This window comes from Polyodon spathula, chromosome 7 (assembly GCF_017654505.1).
Source record: "Polyodon spathula isolate WHYD16114869_AA chromosome 7, ASM1765450v1, whole genome shotgun sequence".
Lineage (NCBI taxonomy): Eukaryota > Metazoa > Chordata > Actinopteri > Acipenseriformes > Polyodontidae > Polyodon > Polyodon spathula.
The window spans coordinates 27628255-27643816 of NC_054540.1; the positions used below are offsets into that span (position 1 = coordinate 27628255).

At 40.1% G+C, this 15562-nt stretch overlaps 1 protein-coding gene across 1 annotated transcript; it reads right to left on the bottom strand.

The window, feature by feature from the left end:
* Positions 1–339: 339 nt before the first annotated feature.
* On the bottom strand, positions 340–13798 carry LOC121318476 (host cell factor 2-like). Its single transcript, XM_041255191.1, has 17 exons — positions 13638–13798; positions 11694–11842; positions 11305–11465; positions 10712–10920; positions 10126–10210; positions 9670–9776; positions 9146–9334; positions 8658–8897; positions 7941–8029; positions 7203–7359; positions 6574–6714; positions 3727–3797; positions 3255–3362; positions 2703–2888; positions 1853–2144; positions 1683–1758; positions 340–754 (listed from the first exon to the last, which is right to left on the bottom strand). The coding sequence occupies exons 1-17, from the start codon at positions 13795–13797 to the stop codon at positions 721–723; spliced, it is 2454 nt and encodes an 817-aa protein (XP_041111125.1). The 5' UTR covers position 13798; the 3' UTR covers positions 340–720.
* Between the last annotated feature and the right edge of the window lie 1764 nt (positions 13799–15562).

Sequence of the window (15562 nt, forward strand, 5' to 3'; positions counted from 1 at the left end):
TGACCCTCAAGCCAATGAGAACTTGAAACATATGTGGAAGCAACTGTAAATCAATGATAATACATTAAGTCTAGAAACAAAAATACATTGTATCCATCTTCCTCACTATTAGATCCGGTACCATTTTGTTTAGAAATTAACCCCTGGTTCTAACCTATATTGTGCATGGCATATAAGCAAGTGCTTATACTGTACACACAAACAAACCACATTTTACAAGACACACTGCACAGTACAAACTGATAAATAGAATGGATTTTTTTTTTCTTCTAGTCATCACTACAGAAAACCAGGTCCTGAGGATAAGAACACCCCCCCCCCCCCCCCCACCCACCCGGCTACACTGATACTGAAGGATAACTTCACCCAACAATGTGCAGAATTAGAACGATTTACATTCACAAAAAAACATACAATAATCCTCCAGCAACCTGGATCCTTTGTAATACTGGGATTACCCACCTTGACCAAGACATACCAGCAGTTCAACATTTCTACAAAAATGACAGTTTTTTCCCTAAAGGATCCAGCTATAAATGCATGTTAGCATTATTGTTTACACTTGTATATTTTTTTACATATAAGAAAATGAATTAAAAAAATGAAATACAATACTGATCCAAAGTTGCTTAAAATATATATTGTATATATAATTACATACAAAACAAAACTGCATTTACTATGTCTGAAATCATTTAAGAATACAAGTGGTTTGTCGTTTCAGGTCTCAGTTTTGGTGTCCAATGTTCCAGTGCTACAACACAAAAGTACAGTTATTTTATCATTTTTATGAATGCATCATATCTACAGGTACATTTTCATTCTATTTAATTTCTACTTAACTGCTTAATATCCTGCAGTGTTATCTATCATTCCATATTGTTGTTTCTGCTTAGGTCAGTCTCCACCACACTTCAGCATTCCAGTAGTGAAAAGGTCTTTTTTTTTTTTTTTTTTTTTTTTAAAACAATTCTTAAAAGCAGAAACTGAGGTTTGTAAAAGTGATAAAACAGAATAATACATTTGCATTATAATTTAACCTCCACCACTTCCAATGTGCTGCACTAACTATTGTGTGTGTTAGAACTACTTTTTCTTTTGTAAAATTTTGGTCAGTCATCGCCAATGTTTTTCTCCCCAATTTGGAATGCCCAATTATTATTTTTTATCCCGGTTCACCACTGCAACCCCCCAATGACCTGGGAAACGGAAGCTGAAACACGCGTGCTCCAAAATGCGTTCCTGCGAATCCGTCATTTTTCACACTGCGGATCCACAGCGAAGCAACCAGACGTACAGCGCTAGAGGACAACACAGATCTGAATGGCTCCTCTGCAGACCCGCAGGCACCCTATCAGCCACAGGGGTCACTGGTGCGCGGTGAACTGTGGATTGCCCTGCCGACCTAAGCCCTCCCTACCCGTGTGGCGCTCGGCCAATTGTACGGCGCTCCCTTGGAAACCCCGGTTACGAAAATGACAGCCTGGATTCGAACCTGCGACATCCAAGCTATAGCGCGCATCCTGCACTTCACGCGGAGCGCCTTTACTGGATGTGCCAGTAAAGGCACCACTTCTTTTTCTTTTAATTCCATTCGATTGAGATTACTTGCCGTTTATTTTGTATGGGCATCTACAAACCAATTATAGTATCCATATAATCTTCATAACTGGCCCTCTTACCTGTCTGGCAGTTCGAGTGGCTGCTTGTCTGTGCTCTGTGGAGCTGCTACTGGAGGTAGTCTGGGTTTAAATGTATCTAAAAAATAGAAATGGATCATAATGTTATAATCCTTGTTTACGTCTTGAAGGAACTACAAACTGTACTATTGTCTAAAGCAGCAGCTTGGTACCTTGTAGCCATCGGATCTGCGTAGCTGGCCCGTAGCCCTGCTCGTTCTTGGCTGCGATGCGGAACACCACAGCAGGTCTCGACGTGCAATCGATGAGTGCGTTGCTCAGCTGGGAGGAAGTCACTGTGCAGTGGATCTTGGTGCCCCTGTAGATCCTGATGAAGGCTAGCTGGCTGGAGCTCACTACTGTGCTTGAACGGCTTTTCCGCACTGCCAGGTACATGGAATACTCCAGGATTTTACCAGAGGGTGAAGTTGGAGGCTCCCAAGTGATATGAATACAATCTGCTGCCTGGCGAGGGAAAAATGAGAAGTTAATCCTATATATTTAAGAGAGATGATTGCAGAAAAGACGAGGTGTTCCAGTTAGAAAAAGAGAAGAGGCCAGATTTACTGTGCTTGTGCACCATGAAAAGTCTGAATCACTTTATTCCAAATGAATTAGGAAACTGCGTCTGGTTCAAAACTAGGAATAGCCATAAATAGGAATTTGAAGAGTAAGTAGTGGGTGTTCCAAAAAATATAGCATGACACGTCCCCACTTGTTGCTAATGACGTGCCTGTAATTTTTCTTTCATTGTTAACATCCCGACAACTTTTTACACTTATAACAAGCTTTGAAACAGGTACATTACTTACAGTTGTAGCAACATGTGGGGACGCAGAACGTTATATTTTTCAGAACCCTGCTACTTAACTCTAAGGTTTCCACTGTGTGCTTTATTTAACCTGTCTGAACTATTTTAAGACTAGAAATGCTACAAACATTGTGATGAAACAGACTAAATCTGTCCTTTAAAACAGTAAAGGAAAGTGAAAAAAGGTCTGTACACAAACAGTGAGAGTTAACCTTTGTTATCTTGACAGACGATGGTGCTCCAGGAAAGCCAGGCTGGCAGGTCTTGTATTCACTGACTTGACTAAACTGGCCTTGTCCACAGCTGTTTATCCCAGCCACCCTGAAGCGGTACGCAGCACCCGGTGTCAAAGCTCGCTGCTTCAGGTCCTCATAATCAGGCGAATTAGTAGGCTCCAGCTAGAAATGCAGGAAAAGCAGGGCCAAGTGAAAATGCAATAATTTTCTAGGGTAGAAGGTCTAACCTGGGCCTACTGAATTTTGTGCTCACTTTTTACACTGCACCAACATTATTGCCAGTGATCACAATGGGACCTACAGTACCAAAGCTGAACACTAAAGAAAGAACAATACAACTTTCACACACTTGCCTGTAAACAAGCATATACTACAGAATTTTAATGTGTGAATTGTTAGGCCTAAATTTCAACATATACAGATGTATACATATTATCCGTTAGTACTTGTAACTGAAAAGACACACCTCTTTATAAAAAGGGCTAATGCTTCTTAGGAAGATATGCAGGGCAAAAACGAAATACTTACATTCCCTTTACGGTCCACTGGTGGTAGGTAATAGTGTGTCACTTCAGAGAAAAGTGTTTTAAAGATCCCCACATCATACCACTGGTTATCTGCCAGTTCTGTGTTTCCCTGTTGGTTTTAAAAGGTTTAATTTAGATGCATGCCAAGTAGGGTTAGAACTTCACACTGCCTAGTATTATAATTCTTCAGAATGTGCATCTTTCAAACTCCACCTAAACTGCATTTGTAATGCATGTTCTAAATTCTGCTATCAATGTATGCAAGTTGTTTCAATGTTTCTGGTGGTCAGCTTTGAACCCCGAGATTGAGACAGGGGTGGTAGACTTAAAAGTATTCCGACTCAAATGTTATTTGCAGTACTCTCTCGGACAGTACTGAAGTTAATGCTTAAGGAGTCCCGTGTATTTACTTGAACTCTTAGCAACCTCAAGTTAGAAAGCAGGACTGCAATAACAGTGGTCTGTGTGCTTACCATTTGAATGATGCTCTTAGTGGAAGCTACTGAGGTAGTTGTCAAATTGGCTGGTGTAGTATTGTCTTGGTCTGGAGGAAGAAATAGGACGATGTTACTTTAAATTCGTTTACTTGAGGTAATTGGATGTCCATAAAATTCTCTCTCTCTCTCTCTCTCTCTCTCTCTCAACATTATGAACACCTGCTCTTTCCATGAAATAGACTGAAGACAAAAAATTTAAGTGCCTTTGAATGGGGTATGGTAGTAGGTGCCAGGCGCACCAGTTTGAGAGAGTCTGGGTTTTTCAGGCTCAAGTTTCCCGTGTGTATCAAGGATGATCCACCACCCAAAGGACATCCAGCCACTTATTTCAGCAAAACACAAGAAACTGCAGTTGCAGTGGGCTAAGGAACAAAAGCACTGGTCACTGGTCTGATAAATCCCAGTTCCTCCTGTTCCACGCTGATGGGAGGACTAGGGTATGGAGAAAACCACAAGAGTACATGCATCCATCATGCCGTGTGTCAACATTGCAGGCTGGTGGTGATGGTGGTGTGAGATGAGTTTTCATGACACACATTGGGCCCCTTGATAAAAGTGGAGCAACGTTTGAATGCCACAGGATATCTGAACATCACTGCCAATCAGCTGCATCCCTTCATGGCAGCAGTGTATCCATCTGCTAATGGATTTTTTCAGCAGGATAATACCCCATGCCACAAGGCTAGGACTGTCCAGGAATGGTTCCACAAACATGATAGTGAATTCAGCTTACTGCAGTGGCCTGCCCAGTCACCAGATCTCAATCCAATTGAGCATCTGTGGGATGAGATGGAAGGAGCTATTCAGGAGTAGAGATCCACTATCAGCCAACTAGACAACTGTGGGAAGCACTGGAGCCACTTTAACGCTTTTAACACCTTGTAGAGTCCATTGAGGCTATTCCGAGGGCAGAAGGGGGTGCACTCAATATTAAGAAGGTGTTCCTAATGTTTTGTACACTCAGTGTGTGTGTGTGTGTGTATAGATATATATAGATATATCTATATACACACACACACACACACACACACACACACACAGTACTGTGCAAAAGTTTTAGGCAGGTGTGAAAAAATGCTGTAAAGTAAGTGCTTTCAAAAAGACATGTTAATAGATTATATTTATCAATTAACAAAATGCAAAGTGAGTGAACAGAAGAAAAAATCAAAATCAAATCCATATTTGGTGTGACCACCTTTTGCCTTCAAAACATCATCAATTCTTCTAGGTACACTTGCACAAAGTCAGGGATTTTGTAGGCATATAGTCAGGTGTATGATTAAACAATTATGCCAAACAGATGCTAATGATCATCAATTCAATATGTAGGTTGAAACACAATCATTAACTGAAACAGAAACAGCTGTGTAGGAGGAATAAAACTGGGTGAGGAACAGCCAAACTCAGCTAACAAGGTGAGGTTGCTGAAGACAGTTTACTGTCAAAAGTCATACACCATGGCAAGACTGAGCACAGCAACAAGACACAAGGTAGTTATACTGCATTAGCAAGGTCTCCCCCAGGCAGACAGGGGTTTCCAGATGTGCTGTCCAAGCTCTTTTGAAGAAGCACAAAGAAAATGGGCAACGTTAAGAACCGTAGACGCAGTGGTCAGCCAAGGAAACTTACTGCAGCAGATGAAAGACACATCATGCTTACTTCCCTTCACAATCAGAAGATGTCCAGCAATGCCATCAGCTCAGAATTGGCAGAAAACAGTGGGACCCTGGTACACCCATCTACTGTCTGGAGAAGTCCGGTCAGAAGTGGCCTTCATGGAAGACTTGCGGCCAAAAAGCCATACCTCCGACATGAAAACAAGGCCAAGCGACTCAACTATGCACGAAAACACAGCAACTGGGGTGCAGAAAAATGGCAGCAGGTGCTCTGGACTGATGAGTCAAAATTTGAAATATTTGGCTGTAGCAGAAGGCGGTTTGTTTGCCGAAGGCCTGGAGAGCGGTACACGAATGAGTGTCTGCAGGCAACAGTGAAGCATGGTGGAGGTTCCTTGCAAGTTTGGGGCTGTATTTCTGCAAATGGAGTTGGGGATTTGGTCAGAATTAATGGTCTCCTCAATGCTGAGAAGCACAGGCAGATACTTATCCATCACGCAGGCATCCGATCGGCCCCAAATTTATTCTGCAGCATGACAACGACCCCAAACATACAGCGAAAGTCATTAAGAACTATCTTCAGTGTAAAGAAGAACAAGGAGTCCTGGAAGTGATGGTATGGCCCCCACAGAGCCCTGATCTCAACATCATTGAGTCTGTCTGGGATTACATGAAGAGAGAGAAGCAACTGAGGCTGCCTAAATCCACAGAAGAACTGTGGTTAGTTCTCCAAGATGTTTGGGCCAACCTACCTGCTGAGTTCCTTCAAAAACTGTGTGCAAGTGTACCTAGAAGAATTGATACTGTTTTGAAGGCAAAGGGTGGTCACACCAAATACTGATTTGATGTAGATTTCTTCTGTTCACTCACTTTGCATTTAGTTAATTGATAAATATAATCTATCAACATGTCTATTTTTGAAAGCATTCTTACTTTACAGCATTTTTTCACACCTGCCTAAAACTTTTGCACAGTACTGTATGTATGTGTGTGTGTGTAAAATATATATATATATATATATATATATATATATATATATATATATATATATATATATATATTATATATGCGTATACCTGGAGGATCTTCAGCTGGAACATTCATGTTTTAAAGCATGTATTAACAAGACACTCATTAGCAACATTTTGGTTATCATCATAACCATTTAAGAGACACAATATAAAAAAGGGGTAAGTAAACCACTTACTTTGAGACTTTGGAGGTAGCGGTGCAGCATCATTACTAAGTTCGGTTTCCATGGGCTCTGATTTAACAATGGACTCGGGAACTGTCATTTGATTGGGTGGGGCAAGATTTGCTGTGGCGTCCTGCTCTGTAAGAACAAGGCCTGCAGATACAGCAAAAGAGAAATTATACGTCATTGGACTTGCAAGATGTAACTCCTGATAACCTGCCTGAGACCCAGTGTTACGCAAATTACTTGAATCTTTATTGACTTTGTAATAAAATATTAAAATTAGCTTTAAAATAGATAAATATAAAATGTGCACGAAAAACAAATTCATGGTTTGAGTTTGATAGTCTTAATCAACCAGTCAGAGCAGTCTAACCTAGACAGCAACTGGTCTACGGTGTTAGACATGTTTAAGAAGTGGCAGCTCAGAAGAGAAGTACTGATCGACGATGGAGGAAGACTGACGCAGGAAGACGTTTGCAGAAGACTGCAACATCCAAATTGCATCAAGCAAGTATATTTATCCTCAACACTAAATACAGGCCATGTTACACCCTTTATATGAATATCAAGTGCCACAGTACCATTCCTGTAATCACAAACTGGGTTAAACCTAAGCAGGTATAATTCTGGTATCTCACCTGTAGCACTATGAGGCCCTGTTACAGGAAAGTGGTTACTTTCAGCTGCACAGGCTGCATTTTGATCCACACTATTCTCAATACTTGATTCATGGCATCCCAGCTTTTTCAGTGAAGTGTCCTCCCTTTCAATATGTGATGGCACATGGGAAGTTACCTGAATAAAAAAAGGAATCCTGTAAATGCATTTATTTTGTATTTGTTTCTTGACAAAAGGTGAAATGTGTACCCTTTGATTGCTGATATAAAACCCTACCTGAAACACTGAACTACAAGGCACGTTCTTACAAAGCCGCCAATATAAGGTGCTATATACTGCAGCTCTATATTCTAATACTGTCCCTGGCATTTCACCGCTGACACACAATACCCGTCTACTGAGGCTCACTGTATGCATTTAGATGGAAACTTGATAAGAAGCAACACTGAATCTGCCTCCAAGTCAACGTTCCTGAAAAAGGTCAGTGTCTAAATAGTAAGTGAATCTGCAGGAATTAACCACCCGACACGTGAACATGTACTAGATAGAACATCACACCTGTGAAAGTTATTAAAGCATTTATGAATGTCCAGAATCACATTTCTAAATTATAATAAAAGACTGTTACACAGATAAAGGTACTTGCCTACTTCACTTGGTTTTATCTTGGAATCTATGATTGAGTGTTTCACAGGTTACGGATGGGATTACTGGTGCAGTGCCCTGGGTTATATGCTACCATGTTAATGCTTTCTCACCTTGTGGGTGTGTGCAGCCTCTTTTCCTGACTGTGGCTGAGAGATGGCAGTGCTGCCTGTGCTCTGAGCTGCTTGTGCTCCTGTGGTACCTGAACAGTAAGACAGTCATGGGAACACTTCAAAAAATGACTTCCTATGCATACATTACAAAATTCTCAGCATATAGTGTATGAATGACAATACAATTTTATCTTGGATAAATATTTAAGTCTCTGTAAAGTCGCCTTGGATAAAGGCATCTGCTAAACAAATAATAATAATAATAACTCATTTGTGAGATTTTGATTTCGCCTGTTACAAGACTTCTGTTACCGCAGAAGGGATTCTCTTATTGTGGCAGAAGGTCTAAGCTACCCTTGCATTAAGTGTAAAGAGGGTTTATTCAAATGATTTATTCAGAGTATGTTTACTCATGATGACTTGATCTTGCAATGAATGGTCTATAACAGGACAACCACAGATCTTGCCGTCAGGTCCATCTGGACCCAAACCGGTGACAATGCTTGGGAGAATGAGATTATGCGTCAGGTCAGAGCCAAGACGAGATCCTCATGAACAAACTCTACTCAGTCCAGGTCAGTTCAGTTCAATTCAGTTGTGAATGTGAAACTTTGTTATAACATCACGGGAGGGAGACACAGAAATGAGGAATGCAAGAAAGGAAAAGCAGAAGACAGAGAGGTGGTAGGATGGACAGCGAGGAAGAGAAAGACCTGCCTGATAGTTCCAGCAAGGTGGCTGCTGCTCCTTGTTGCAGCTCTTTTAGTGGCACTGTGGCAGGTGGATAGGTCGATGAGAGCTGGTTAAAGGAAAGGGTTGTTGGGGAAGCTGGTGCTGTGGGCTCAGGCTGCAGTTGGAGTAGATAGGACTCTGCTGCTGGGAGTGGGTGCCAGGCCACGTGAAGGGACTGGAGGGTAGCTTTTACTAAAAACACTGGCGATGGAGTTGAAGGCTTCTCTGAAAACAAGAAAAAAATGTCATTCAATTTCCTTTATCCTGAACAGCAGTGTCAACAGGGATGGCAATAAATGTAATTGTTCCATTCAAATCAGAGGGAGGACTAAATACAGGACTGATTCAAGTTGAAAGGACCTTTTCAAAATAATTAGAAAAGCACAATCAACAAATCCATCACATTTAACGTTAGTGCTTTTTTTACTGGTTAAATCAATTATTAAAAACAGTCAACTGTTGCCACTGCTTACCGGTCTCCAGGTACCAGAGGTCCTTACAGCACACCTGATAGTTCCAGGCTTTCCTGTAGCCATCCCTCCCACTCCAGATATAGAGGCGGGAGCCAATGACAGCGGCACAGTGTCCAGCGCGGGGCCGTGGGCTGCTCGCCTTCCCATCCTCCTGCCTCTCCCATACCAGGCTATTCCACATCATGGTGTCTGGCAATAACAGATAGACTGTGTCACATAACATACTGTAAGCTTGCTAACTTAACCATTACATTTTGGGGGCGTTAAGGCTTTTAAAAAAAATGTAAAAAGCCCAAATAAAATAAAATCAAATAAATTCACCACGTTGATTTATTTTTATAATCCATCTGTTGACAAATAACATGTAAATTATTTTTTTTTTTTATATTTTGCATACATTTGCAGTATTCAGACAAATAACCTTTAAAACATTACCCTAACTTTGCTTATTTTATTCCTTACTTCTTAGATCCATAATTATAAATTTAAAAACAAAAATCAGCAAATCTGTAAACAGAACTGACCTAGGTTCAGGCAAGACATTGAATTGGTGCAGGACCACTCATTATCAAAGGCACTTGATTTGTCTTCATTCATCAATATTGGAATCCAGCCACCAAATATGTACATCCTGCAGACACAAATCAAGCAAAAATTGCTGAAACAGCTCACAAAAATCACATTCTACTTGAAAAGATTTCAAAATTGAATCCAAGCAAGATGTTACCATAGCACTCACACTGGCAGACACACAGAGTGCCAAAATGTTTACAAACATTTCTTTAAGCAAAAAGCCTTTTAGGTAATCGCTGATTATAAAAACTGACTATTACAAAATTTGAAAAATCCTAAGAAATCTGTAAATACCTGGTTACTGAAAGGAGTTTAACATAGCATTTGCTTTTAGCTGAAACGAAGAGTTTAACTACATTCAATCAAATAAAAAAAATTTTAAAAATCAAGGCACATATTTGTATTACTTATTTCCAATGACATTAGAGGAGTGGAGACTCCTGGGTATAGGAGATGGGCCTTTGGTTTCCGGCAGTGTCCACGTCATGGTTTCTTTAAGAGACAAATACAAGGAAAAGCCTGTCAGACTACAGTTACTTTCTTCACTACTGTATAGATCGCTTCTCCTTGAGCAGCAATGTTACACATACAAGTATATAAGCCCCCATATACATTCTTGTTCTGCATTTCAAATTTTATTAAACAAGGGAAACTGGAAGTTTTGTCAAATTAGTCTGATTATTCATGCATTTAACATTGTTCAACCATAACAGACCAACTAAGTTTAAAAGTTATTTGTGAGCATTCTCTCAAAATCCAATCCTGAGTCTCCCTACGCAGTTTCCATAGTTCTAGTCCAAATAGTCATTGATATCCCATCTTCATTCCAGGATTGATCTTGTTTATACTGAAATAGGTCATAATGAAGCATGAATAACCAGTACACTGTACAGATCAACTTCTACTACACTGTCCTCAGATGGTGCAGTTTTTTCTCAGTGTTCATTTAATTCATGAAGGCTAACTAGCTAGGAATCCACTGTTTGAAGTTACCTAGGTCAAGCTGCCAGAGGTCCCCCAGCCTGTACCCCCGCATGCCCCCAAAGATGTAGAGCTTGGGGGAGTAAGAGCCCTTGCTGCTATAGATGATGGCTGTGTGCGACTCCCGCGCGGAGGGAGCCGTCCCCTTTGTCTCAGGAATATTCCAGCCTTTCACACCCGAAACTGCCTGCAGCTCCAGCTCGTAAAAGTCATTCAGGTACCTGCACAAGACCAAGTGATCATTCAGTATTGATGGCCAGTGTGATCACCCCCTCCACAGTTATTAAACACAACCCTACGACTGAACAACTAAGCCTAAAATGACACCTTTTGGAGCCTTTAGAAGCTAAAAGATGTTCTTGGGGCTATTTTCTCCTAGTTCAGCTGTGCTTGATTTCTGAATGGACAAAATACCAGGAACTGTCTTGTGGTGTCCTCACACATGCTAGTCAACACCATAGCAAACTACAACACCACCAACTGAAGCCACCAGTACACCTGACTTGACAGGCAGTGATGTAATAGGAGTTACCAAGTTCTTTTTGGTCACAATTTACTAACCCTTTGCCTTCGTGAAAAAAGAATAAATGAAAAGGTGCTCCTACCTTGGGACATTGCTATTGGGATCATCGCTGTCGTTCGCCAGGCCCCCAAACAGATAGCATTTGTTGCCAAAAAGTGTGAAGCTGTGACCGAGTCGAGGACAGGGGAGCACGCCGTTCCTCGGGGGTTTGGGTTTCAGCTTCTTCCAAAGCCATCGGCTTGCCTGCAAACAGTTACCTGGTTCATTTCTTTCATTCAAATTCCTTTAACGTTACAGGTCACAATACAAAATCTACAAAAAAAAAAAAACAGTCAGAAGGTACACAACTATAGTTGTTGGTACCCTCCACTTAAAACAAGACATTCCAGGGAACATTGTAACACTCATCTATACCTAGCTCTATTAAGTATATTCTGATATGAAGGTACTGTAGAGGTGTTTTGTACTTGCCTGTAACTCATAAAGGCTGTTGCTGTATTTCCCAAATTCCACCATCCCACCAAATACCAGGATCCTGGTCCCTTCACAGGCAAAGCCATGTGCTGCACACCCAGGTGGGATGTCTCCTCGCACTGCAGGCAGGAACCACTGTTTCGAAACTAAAAACGACAGCAACAAAAGATGAGAATCTGAGCCACTGGAGCATATCTAAATCACATGACACTGAGGAAATATTTTAATTAGGTTAAACCCTTTCATTGCATCTTAGAGGGACTGCTATTTATTATAAAAAGGACTTGTATATCTGGTACAGGAGAGGGGGACCTTGTATAAGCAGACTGTTGAGTCTAATTTAGTGACAGGGTAATTTAGATATTATAATAAGAAACTGGGCAGCTGGGAATCTTCACATGCAATTATTTATTTTTTTGTTGTTTTTACTATTATGCAAAATAATCCTAAAAACACCTGGGATCTGGAAAAACATCCCATTGCTAAAATGTTCACTTCTCTTAAAGCCACACAGAAAAAAACCCAGACACATTTAAATAAACTGTGCCAGGAAAAATTCTGTTTTAACTTACTGTATCTATAGCTATACCCTTTGTACACTGGATTTGATTACCTTGTGCAGGCACTTCATTTTACTATAGGGGAGTGGGAGAAAGAAACGCTAAAATGAGATAAACTCACAAAGTGGTACATTTGAATGGGTCATTGCACAGTCACTGTCTGGGCTCAAATGACTTGAAGTATAACGTGTACAAAAAAATGTAGCTAATTTACGAACAAAATGTTTTACCATAAAATGTTTTTTACTTAATTACCCCCCCCCCCCCCCCAAAATAAAAAAAAAACAAAACAAGTACAGTAACAAAGTGACTTGACGGTTGCCGACTGCCGTTTCATTATTCGCGTTCCTGAGGTGGCAAAAGCTACAACAAAGGTTAAGAAATGCCATCACTGTACACGCGACATGATGCAAATATGTTTGCAGGCTTCCTAAAACTAAAGCCGATTTGATCTGCTCTGTTCGTGTATACTGTAACGTCTGAAATAACAATTGGTAAATTTGTAATCGATTCATTTCTCATTGTATTCTGAAATGTTTGTGAAAGAAAAAGCAACCGGCAACCAAGTAAATGAAAAAAAGCAATTTGCAATCAAGTAAATGAAATGGCAATCGACTATGTCCTTCAATACAAACACGTCTGACGAAGAAAACTAAAGCAATTTGTAAATAACCATTTGCAATTAAATTCCGACAAAGGCTGCAGACTGCATGTTAAACTAAACGTTCCACGTTGCAGGAATTGCACGACTCAAGTTGGAACTCTTTTGCTAAAAAGCACGCCAAGGAGTCACGGTTAACCCATTGTTTTGTTCGTGAACCGAGATGGACGCCGCCATCGACATAGCTAGCGATTGTTTTTCATCATGCCAAAATAAATGCTTAAAAAACATAAGGATTCTGCGTAAAAAAAGTACTTATTTAAAATATATTTCGAACCGCTACGATACGGTACATCAGCTTTTGTTTATCTGCGGCACTCTTACTAGATGTTTGTGTTTTCACTGTATGTATTGTAATTATAATCTATATGGCTTTTTTTTTTTTTTTTTTTTAAATTCAGCAATGTCATTAAGTCGGAAATTTATTTTAGCTTTTAAAAAACAAAAAAATTATATAAACCAATTAATCGAGTAATTAAATGAAATTATGTAGCATACTCGTTATTATATAAGTTTAGATTTTGTTATTTATTGTAATGGTGCATATTTTGTGTGTGACAATGTTTTTGTGAGGCTCATTTTTTGCCTTTACATATTTTACTGAACATCGAAATAAAGTTGCTGTACACCTTCTTAAGCAACTTTTGTTTCGGGCTGGAGGCGCCTCATGTTGGTATAGGTTTGATTTGAAATGCTCCACGACTTCCCACACCCCCTTACCGGTGTTGTAAACATGCAGCTCCTCGGCTATCCCCTCGTTCCCTCCCCCGAAGACTATGAGTAGCTCCCGGATAGCGGCTGCACGGTGCCCGTGTCGCGACCGTGGAACCGGGCCGCTGAAGGTGTTTACCTTCCTCCAGATGGGACTTTCAGCAGCCATAGTCCCGTTGTTAATCAACTCAGGGGTGGTAGGGGCGGAGGGGGTATTTGGAGCCCTGGTCCGTCTCTATCCCACATTGCAACGGGGCAGGGCATCTATGGTTAACATCAATGAATATTTTCTACTTTGTGATTGTGAAATACTTACGCCGTATATAATTATGAAGAATCGATTTATTCGGTTTTATTTACTGTTTTTTGTCACGTTTCCCAGACACCACTTAGGGTTTTACACGAAAAACCTGGTGCTGATGAATGCGTTACACAGAAAATCGGTCTTGAAGGTAGAAGAGTAGGCCTAATGACTTAAATGCTTTACTAAATAATTCTGTAAACAAGCACCGGCCCCAGGTGTTCTGAGACACAACAAAACCGTGCTTATAATTAACAGCAATGCTACTTCACTCCATTGCTGGTTGTTTATTTTGTTTTAACGTGGTCATGGTGATTTAAATTTTGTTTAATGTGAACTTTGAACTGTTTTTCAAAGATTGATGCCTAGGCTAAATCAGGGCTACTCAATCCTGGTCCTGGAGGGCAGCTGTTCCTCCTGGTTTTTGTTCTAACTATACACTAAACTGATTAATTGGACCAGTTAAGCTTCTAATAAGCACTTAATTGGTCCAATTAAGTAATGTAGGGTACAGTTGGAGCGAAAACCAGGAGGGACAGCGGCCCTCCAGGACCAAGGTTGAGTAGCCCTGGTCTAAATGAATCCAATTGCCCTAACTAGTATAGTTTAAAAAATGTGCTGCAGTATTATTGCAGTTTCATGCAGTATTTTTCTGACAACTCTTGTCAGGATTGTGTCAGATGGTATTGAAATATTAAATATCTATACCTGCACTGATGTAATATCTGTAAACAAGGCTATATATGTTTATATGCGAAACATTTCTGGGAAAATAATCTGTATCTTCTCTGTTTTAGAGATTTTAAGATAAAAAGAAAAATTGTAAATAGCGGTGTAAATGCCTCATGGGTGATTTTAAAGTTTGGATCAGTGGGCTGAAGTTCTTATAATACACAACTTCCTGACAAATACTGTGCATGTGCCTCCTGCTCTGTACGCATTCACAACAGAAAGGGTCACTGCTGCTTATTTTTATATGTTAAGTGCAGGAGGGAAAGTGATGGGCAATTGAATCAGGCTTCCTGGACAGCAGAAGCATGACGTGTACCACAGAGCTGAAGAAATGGATCTACTAATTAAAAAATATAATGTTTGTTTTTTGTTATTTGATGAATTTGAATAAATTCTTAATGAACATGGAAATCAAAATTAAACACTGGTGTTTCAGCGCTACCTTGTGGGCATATTGTGATCTGGAAGTGTAAACCCTGTTCACCTTTGCTGCAAATCAGAACTTGTTGGCTTTTCTGTGTTTACACCTACAGGTTGTGGTACTAAGGCAAATAATTACTACTGTCACCCTACATTTTATTTGCAAAGGTTTGATGTATACATGTTAACATCCTTTATTGACTGTGCTCTGTCTACTCCCCTATAGTCTTTTTATAGTTTACTGTACAATATTGCATTTCTGTAGAAATATTTAGGAATGTCTATTCTTTAAAGTCCATAGTCAAGTTGATAAGTTATTTTCTGTGTTTTATTTTTTAACAGTAAATGTAATATTTTGGTTATTATACTGAAATAAATATATACTTTAAGCCAGACTGTACGGCCCTAAAGCACTTCAGATATTTTATTAAATTAACCCCTACAGGGACTGTTGGGGCGCTAAAACATTTCGCTAGCATCA